Source organism: Chrysochloris asiatica, unplaced genomic scaffold, assembly GCF_000296735.1.
Source record: "Chrysochloris asiatica unplaced genomic scaffold, ChrAsi1.0 scaffold00026, whole genome shotgun sequence".
Lineage (NCBI taxonomy): Eukaryota > Metazoa > Chordata > Mammalia > Afrosoricida > Chrysochloridae > Chrysochloris > Chrysochloris asiatica.
This window is the reverse complement of record NW_006408544.1, coordinates 24,327,933-24,337,731: the sequence shown is the minus strand read 5'-3', so window position 1 is coordinate 24,337,731 and position 9,799 is coordinate 24,327,933. Positions and strand designations below refer to the sequence as shown.

At 37.5% G+C, this 9,799-nt stretch overlaps 1 protein-coding gene across 1 annotated transcript in view; it reads right to left on the bottom strand.

Moving 5' to 3' along the window:
• Positions 1-7,754, bottom strand: part of C8A (complement component 8, alpha polypeptide) — a 136,392-nt gene extending 128,638 nt beyond the window's left edge. Inside the window, exon 1 of the mRNA XM_006839819.1 lies at positions 7,678-7,754. Within this exon, the coding sequence (XP_006839882.1) occupies positions 7,678-7,754 (77 nt within the window). The remainder of the gene's footprint in view (positions 1-7,677) is intronic.
• Positions 7,755-9,799: the final 2,045 nt, after the last annotated feature.

Here is a 9,799-nt window from a genome sequence, read left to right as displayed (position 1 = left end):
TGAAATTAGTCAATCACAAAAGGATAAATATTGTATGAGATTTCTATAGTAAAAACTCAAGAAAAGGTTTTCATGCTAAAAGGATCATTCTTTGATGACTACCATGGGTGGGAAGGAAGGAAGAGTAATTCAGTAGCTTGGGGTAGTTATGTTTTAACTCAGGTAATGGGGAAGGCAAAATATACAAGAGGTAAGTTGTCAGAATAATGATAAAGACAGGTAAAGACACACAGAGGAATGCAAGTATTAAGGGGATAGAGGTAAATACTATTGTATACACAACCTTGCAACAACAGCGTTCTGTAGGTAGATACATGAACAGATACGCAGGCTGAATAGGTATGGAAAGGAGAGTGAAAATATACCCACAAATATATAAGGGTTTGACAGATGATATTTGTACATGGATATTTACCTTTGCAGTAAATACATCTATGAATGTTCTGGAGCACATAGGGGATGAAACGTTGAAAACTTATTAGACATTACCAGACACCTTTAGGCAACAAGTTGCTCAGTCTGTGGTCTCAGGCTCATAGTGGGAACCATGATCAATTGGCATAGCATAATCCACAAAGACAGTATTCTACAATCCTACTTTGGGAAGAAGAAGCTGGGATCTTAAAAGCACATAAGTTGCCATGTGAGGTGCATCTATTGGTGTCTCCATGTGTGGAAGAAAGAAGAGTGATGAAAATTGAAGATGTTTGGAATCAATTAGTCCACTGTATTAAGGAAGCACATGAACATCAGCCTCCATCACTCTGAAATCAAAACTGGATGGTGCCGGCTACCACATTAGAATGTTCCTGGACAATGTGGGAGACAATGTGGAAGAAAATGCAATATTATATACATTTTTAAAAGACCAGGATTATTGGTCAGAAAGAGATTGGAGGAACCCCAGACTATGACCCTTGGTCACCCTTCAGGTCAAGAATGGAACTCATTTCCATGGCCAAATTTTTAACCAAGTGGTGGATAAGTATATAAAGGGAATAGCAATACTGTATGATATGCTCACCATGAAGTTGTCAACCATTCAAGATAAAAAGGACAGCATTTCCCTGGGGACAAGATTCAGAGGGGTTGGGAAGGAAGGTAGAATGGAACTAGGAACCACAGGAAGGCAGTGGGATAACTGATGATACATAGAGGGAAGTACCTTCATTGAGATGAAACAAAAGTGTGTGATTCATTGGATGTAAAACTGATGATCTGTTCTGTAATCCATCACTCAGTTCACGTAAAAAAAGTTTAAGATATTAAAAAAGAGAGACTATCAAGCACTTTTAAAAACAAACAAACATGGCTCTGAAGATTTAATATGTGGCATTTCATATTCACCATAGGAAAACACTATGAAAAATATTGTGAAAAAATGTCTAACAATGAATTTGATGTTTAAATCAGTCTGACACTCACAATAGTTAGACATTATGTTATCAATGTAGAAATACAAAAAAGTTTCCGTGATATAACACTAGGTGAAAAAATTATATAAACTAGGAAAAATTATATAACCATGTGGAAGAGCACCAGAAGGCAAAACAAAATAAAAACTGTTTTCTAAGAAAAGAAAAAAAGCACTTATAAAATTGAATGGAAAGCTAATTTGCTCTGTAAACTTTTACCTAAACCACAATTAAAATAAAATTTCATTAAATAATGCTGGTATCTACACATTAAAATGACTCAAGATTTGGATCAGATACCATTTTTCCAATAGGTTGCACTAATAATAAAAATTTGAAATATAGCAGCATGAGCAAGGAGAAGAGGTCTAACCATCAATATATGGGAGAAAAAGAACAGGGTAAAGGTTTGGGAGCAGAAGATGACTCAAGCATTCATTCTGCATCTCACTATAGAATTGTCAGGATAATGTCATTGTAAGCTCACAGAGACTGCATTATGATGTCAAAATAGAAGGAAACAGCATTAATGGATGCAGCACTGTGTTGTTGTAGGTCTAAAAGCTTTGTGACATGATGTCTAGACAAAGGCATATACAGTAATGCTATCACTGAAGCTAGATTGCAGAAGGTGCACGGGGACCATTCATTAAGTCACTGCAAGGCTCCAACCTTTTAGCCAATATCAACCATATGGCCAACATTTTCTCTTATCATTCCAATGAATTATTTTTAATGTAACTCATTGTGGGCTGATTATAAAAGTAATACATTCACATTAAAGAGAATATAGAAAAGGTAGTAAAAGAAAAAAATCCTAAATCCTACCTCCATTAATGTTTTTGTTATATCTCCTTTTGCTCTTTATTTTCATAGCAGAGTTGAAGTCATACATTTTATATCTTGATTTTCCACTAAATAGTTTAGCAAAAACAGAATCCATTTCTAATGACTAAACATTATTCCAATTCCATAATATTAAACAATTGGATTACTGACTCTCCAGATTTTCTTTATTCTAAGTCATTTACAAAAGAAGCATCCTGTAGAATGGAATGGCTGAGTAAGGACACAAGTGATTTCAAAGCTTATGACAGATATTGTCAAATGATTTTTCAAAGGAGCCATATCAATTTTTCATTTGCTTAAAGAATCATCAATAACTCTGTGACCTACTAAATCTTGGGGGGAAGTTTTGTAGCATAATCAACTATAGCAAATCTACTTTATCAGTAAGATATTTAACATACAGCCCTAAGATTAAGGAATCTTTAATTCTAGTTTTTAGTTTGCCTACAATTTATCATGCTATGAGTAAGTTATCTTAAACTATTTAGGTTTTAATTTTTTTTTAATCTATGGAATAAATGCAAATCATTGTGGTGTTTTGCCATTGAACCTCTGGTTGTTGTTAAGTGCCATCGAGTCTGTTCCAACTCATAGTGACCCTGTATAGGGTTTCCGAGGAGTGGCTGGTGAGCTTGAATCACTGACCTTGCAGTCCAGTGCATTAACCCACAGCACCACACTAGGACTCCATGGCCATGACCAAACCTTGATTTTGAACTTCTAACCCCTATCTTGAGAGAATAAATTTCTGTTGCTTTCAAAGGGTACTTTGTAGAATATTGACTAGTTCTTGAGATATGTGCCAAGAGCAGAAAATCAAGAAAAGACCTACAGTTAATACATTTGGATAAACTGCATACAACATGCCAGTCTTGGAGCTGCCCAACGCTTAACTCACTGAGCTAGCAGTGTGCCTTCTGGGAGATTTAAAACACCCAATAGCATATTAGAGCCTCTGGGAATTCCTGAATTTCACAAAATTTGGAACACAGTCCATTTCTTTTTTTTTTTTTTCTTGCAACATCTGAGAATCTGTAACACAGTTGAGCAAACACTGATAAAATAGACAAGGTTTTAGAGTCTGCCAAGCATGCACTGGAATCCAGTTTCTGCCGCTTGCTAAACTTCCATTCTCTTGTAACTGAAAAACAGAGACAACAATACCTTCCAAGACTGCCTTGAATGTGGAGCACGGTTATATGTGTAAAGTTGCAAGTAAAATTCCAGAAATACTTTTGTTTTCTCAAACCCATGAATGCTCGTCAAGTGTCTCCATCTTCATCAAACTTGTGTCGAATGTCTGTTCTGTTTAAGACTGTGTATTAGTGGCATGCTTACCACTTGTCTTTTTATTTTGGGTAGTATATTGGGCAAAGAATCTAAGACCTACTGTTGAATACACAAAATGCAAACTAAGTGCTTGACCTCAGAGTTTGACCACCTCAGCAATTTAGAAAACAAAATCATTAATTAACTACCAATCCTAGGCTAGGGGATCAGAAGACCTAACCCTGATTACTGCTGGGGTCATCCTAATAAGTTGGCCAAGCAAACCACTGTATTTAAGGCTGATTGCCACTAATTATATACCTTTGGGCTAGTCCCATTCAGGTACTTGAAACTGAGGTATTTTAAATTTGACTTTCAAAGTGAACAGTCTCTAGCGACCTTCATGTTGCTAAACCCAATGGAAACTTTTCTGGCTTTGTCTTGTTTGCTGTAGTGGGTTGAATTGTGTCCCCCAAAAACATATGTCCAAGCTCTAACTCTCGGTATCTGTGAGTGTGATGTGGAAATAGGGTCTCTACAATTGTGATCAAGGGCCTTGGTAGTGCTGTGGTTAAAGTGCTTGGCTATGAGCTAGAAGGTCAATGGTTTGAACCCACCAGCCACTCAGCAGTTCTATAAAGAACTACTTCTATAAAGATTACAGCCTTGGAAACCCTATGGAGCAGTTCAGCTCTGTCCTAAAGGTCATTATGAGTTGGAACGGCTCGTGGGTGGTGGTGGCAGGTGTGATCCTGTTAAGTTGAGGTCATATTACATCAAAGTAGGCTCTGAATCCTATGACTAGTGTCTTTATAGAAGAAAAGAAAAAATTTGGACACAGAGACACAGAGGAAACACAGGATGAAAGGCCATGAAGTTGGAGGTAGGTATTATTATTAAACTACCACAAGCAAGACATATCTGGGGTCACTAGAAGCTTGAAGAGGCAAGGAATGGTTCTTCCCTGCAGTCTTTAGAGAGAGAGCATGGCTCTGCCCAAATCTTCATCTTGAACTTCTAACACCGTTACTATGAGGGAATACATTTTCTGTTGCTTAAAGACATCCAGTTTGCTGTGATTTGTGGTAATGTGTTACAGCAACACTAGCAAATTAATATGCTTGTCATCTTTTAATGACTTTTTCCTTCTTCACACAATTTGTTCCTTAGACTCAAGACACTTCCTTGCTCTCCTCTTATACTTGTGGCCAGTTCTCTTTGATTTCTCCTATAAATACTGGGTGCAGTCTTGCCTCTGGGCTGTGCTTACTCTCTATACTTGCACCCTAAAGGAGATCAGTCATTTCCTTGGCTCCATATACCATTTATGTTAATGCTTCTTAAAGTTAGATCTTCAACCCAGACCACTTTGCTGCAATCCTATTTTCTTTATCCAACTGCCCATTTTATATCTTGGCTCTCAAGCATGAAAAAGGTTAATAGGTCTTAATCTAAACTCTTACTTATTTTTTTTTTCATTACACCAGTTTTTCTCTCACTTTTACTAACTCTCACTTTTCACCATAAAATCAGCTGTTCAAGTCAAATAGCAAACAGTCATCTTCAATTTCTTCCTTCCTGCTCCCCCTACTTCCCCTACCCCCATCCAATCCTTTGGAAATTTCTGTCAATTTTATCTTCAAAATGTGTCTCAAATTTCTTCCCACCTGCCTATCCTCAAGAGTCCTGGTGTGGCGCTAAGGGTTAATACGCTGGACTGCAGGGTCGGTTTGCACTGCAATGTGGGTGGTTCAAGCTCACCAGTCACTCCTCAGAAACCCTACGCAGAGTAGCTCTGAGTTCAAACCAACTCAATAGCACTTAGCAACAACAGGGACAGGCTATCCCCAAGGCCACTATCCTAATTCCAGGTACCCTATCTCTCTTCAGGTAACTGCTATGGTCTCATATGGCCCCAAACCATCTACTTCACCTTCCTCCAATCCAGTCTCTATATATCAACCAGAGTAAGTTTTTAAAAAGTATAGATAAAATAACATCATGCCAGAGGCTTTTTGCTGCAACTAGACTAAAATTCTGTTCTTAGTCATGATGCCTGAGGTCATCTGTAATCTAGTCTCTGCTCACGTCTTTGACATCCTCTCATAGCAGCTCCCCAGCCCACACGTGACTACCATCTTTCAGGTCCATAAAGATGAGTTGCTATTGCCCACCAGAGAATCTTAGCACATGTTGATCTTTCCCCCTGATCTTCACATGGCTTCTCTTTACCATTCCTCATACCTAAGCTAAACATCACCTCCACAGACTTCAGATAAATAAACGTTACACAGGAGCTCATAAAATAAATGCACATGATTAAAAATGTATACCATCTATTTTCAAAGTTGAAGTTCACGCATGATTTTGTTTGAAGAAAAGGAAATCTTTCCTGTATTAGAAAAGTTTGAAATTGTTGACTGATCTGGAAGATTTATGCCCCTTGGAAAATTATAAATTTGTTCAGTCAAATTATTGTTAACCATCAGTGAGAATGGAAATATTAAAAAACGTCAATAAAGGCCATCACCTTTTTTGAACCCTTACTAAGTGCTTGGCAGTGTTCTATGTACTTTTCATGCATTTAGTTCTTACTATCACCTGGGAGTGAGTGCTCTTCCTTTTCCTCCACTTTACACATAGGGGGACTGAAGCTCAGAAATGTTAAATAACTTGCCAAGAACACAACTAGTAAATGTTAGTGCCAGCATTCAAAAGCAGTCAAGTCATTTCACCATCTAGCTTTCCATTTTCAAATCCAGTGTCAGACACACTGGCATTAGACACAAAGACCTCGTCATTTCTTACTTCAGCACTTTGTAAAATATTTAATTGGTTCTCCTTTGCATTGACTTCAAATTTGCCTCTTCACTGGTCTGTCTTGTTTGATAAGTTCATCAAACATCAAGGCTCTTTGTTCAGTTTCAGAAAGGATTACAATGATAAGCTTTCATAATTAAGAATATCTCAGCAGAAATTTCCTTTACCACTTTTCTCTTCTTGCCTTTATCTTCTAATTATTAGTGATGAATTTCCTGATTTTTTTTTTTTTAAAAACCTCTACTTACTTTAAATACAAAGTTGCAAATTAACTAAGGTAAGAATGTATTTTCCCCTTCTGAAATGTTACTTAAAGGCAATGTCTCTTGCTCTAACATTTAAAAGCAGTAATGATTCAAAATTGAATCATCCAACAAAAATTTGAATAAAAGAATGTTCTATAAAATCCTTAATGTCTAGGAGACAGGGACTGCTTTTAAATGATTTCAAATGTGAAACAAGGGATTGCTTAAGTACTGCAAAATACTTATGATTAGGCTATAGGAAAGCTTGAAGGTAGGTTGGAAAAATGCAAGGAAATAGAAAATGAAAAATGCAACTGACTAGGCTAACCCATAGTAAAACACAGGCTAATTTCTAGAATGAAATAAGCCAAATGTATCTACAATTCCATGCCTTTTCCAAAATGCTTTCACATTTATTTACAGTCTAAATTCATTCTTCCAACATAATGAGATGCATATTTATGATTTTTTTTTTTTACACATAAGGAAGTACATGTTAAGCTAATTGTCCAGCATCATTCAAGAGAACTATCATTTACTATAAGTCAAGTATAGTTTATATCCAGGATCTTATTTCACCTTCCTATTTCAACTATTTAAAAAAAAGAGATATTATTGTTCTAGTTTTACAGATGAAGAATCTGAGGCTCAACAAATTTTAGTGATTAGTTGGGTCGCTATGAGTCAGAAGGGACTCAATGGTACTTAACAAATATTTAAAACATTTGCACAGCCCCATCTGATTCCAAATATATGCTCTTCTAATGGTCCTATACTCCCTTGTAGTGGTTACTAATCGGGCTGCGAACCTCAGGGTCAGCAGTTCAGAATTACCAGCTGTTCCATGGGAGAAAGAGGAGGCTTTCTGTTCCCATAAAGATTTATAGCTTTGGAAACCCTGTACAGGGTCGCTATGAGTCAGGATCGACTCCATGGCACATACAACAACAATGGCCCTATGCTCCCTCACTGGATTAGTATAACATTCATAATAAAATAGACTGTTGCAAACATGAAAGTGTCTTAGCTCCCACCAGGCAATTTCCTTGAGCAAATTTGTAGAGATGTAGTCAACTCACCTGTTTACCTTCTCCTGCACGGTTACCCCAGACTGACAAGTCATCAAAGACAACATGAAAAAAGCAACAGGAAGCATCTCATGCAGAAGCCACCACCCAGTTGTTTAGAATGAGTAAAATTACCTATTCAGGGAGTTTGGTCTAAAAGGTGTCTATAGTTAGTCAAAGGAGCTGTTAGAGCTATCTAATGCTTCATAAGAATAAAACTAGCCAAATTCTCATTCAGATGTGGTTAATTAGTGACCAGAGTATTGATTAGACAAATGCTCTAAAATCCCAGACACCAAAGGTCACTGTTCTTCAGACCTTTGGAAAAACAAGATTCATGTGGTTGAAGAAAGGAGGATATTCAAGCAAAGCCAACTTGGCAAAGGAATCTTATTTTTCAGACAGAGGCAAGAACCAAATCAGTATGTAGTTCCAGAATTTACAGTCTTTTTGAGTGGGTCTTGAAACTTCTGAAGTCAAATCAACTTGTTTTGCAAGACTGAAACAAGGCTAATACCAGAATAGCAGGTTAGCCATAAACCCACCAGACAAAATGTAGGAAATACTAACAGTTATATAAAGGTTCTTTAATGCATCGCACAACATCTGGAAACCTGAGAAACAGGGATAATTGAATGAGCTTTCTATTTTTTATCTAGACACGGGGTATCACTAAGATCTAGGATATATGTGTCTTGAAGATCCCAGGATCCTTAAGCAGGTATCTCCGGAACCACTCTCTAGGTAATGTCAATAACAGCTGCCCATCTGGATTATCTATGACAAGGAGCTCTGGTAGCATAGTGGTTAAGATTCGGGCTATGAAACTTAAGGTCAGCAGTTTGAAACTATGAGCTGTTCTATGGGAGAAAGATGAGGTGAGGCTTTCTGCTCCCGTAAAGGTTTACAGCCTTGTAAACCCTATACAGGGTCACTATGGGTTGGAACCGACTCAACGGCACTTAACAACAACAATCTGGGCTTATGACACCCACCTGCATATTTCTCACTCTTCATGACAAATTAATAATTAAATTAAATTAATAGAGAAGGAAAGGTGGATAGATAGGTAGGTAGATAGATAAACAATATTTGGACACCTACTATGTGTTGAGCATTTCATTGTTGTTAAGTGCTATTGAATAGTTTCCAACTCATCATAACCCTTTATAGAGTTTGTGAGGAGACAGTGGTGGATATGAACCACAGATCTTGCAGTTCAAATGGACTTTGTGGGCCAGTGCATACCATATGTCTTCTTTGTCCATCGCAACAAGTGTACAAGATGAAAATTATTAACTCCATTTTGCAGTTGAAGATATTGAGTTCAAAAAGTTAATCTCCCCAAGGATGTACAGTTAACTTGATGTCTTTGGGAGTATTGAGAAACTCCCACTAGCAGGATTATCCAGTGATATCATTATTACTCTCCAATGAAGGCATGGGACATTCTAAAGAATAACGCATTTTTTTTTAGGTATGTATCTGATTTTAACAAGGCACCTAATTCTTATTGCCTCCTTTCCTCAAAGATTTGGGTAAAACTTGACAGGAAGCAACCATCAATACTTGGATCTAGAAAATCCATTGCTGATTTTGTTATTAAGTGCTGAGTCAGTTCTGACTCATAGCGACTCTGTATAGTGTTTCAGAGGAGCGACTGGTGAGCTTGAACTACCGACCTTACTGTTAAAACTGACTTTGCAGTCCAGCACAAAAGCCCCTGATTAGTGCCTCTGCAATACACAAGACTGAACCACATCCAGATCTCCAGAGATGAGAAATTTTCACTTGAAAGGACACGCAGACCAGCCTGGAGCAGATAGAAGAACAGAAGATACTTCTTGAGAGAAAAACCAAAGGAAAAATACAAAACAATAGAGGCAGAAGGACTGTTACTACAAGAACAAACAAATTGCTTGCCCAGCAAACATCAAGGTAAGTGGTCAGGTCCCCTCAGTGCAAACCTCCTCCCAAGAATAAGACTCAATGGGAATACACACTCTGATTGGTGACCATGCTCCTCACCAATAAGGAGAAATGAGGGAAAAACAGCAATGAAGTGGCGAGCTAAGCACAACAATGTGGAGAGTGAAACGTGCAGCTGATAAAAAGAGAGGGCATATGCACAAGA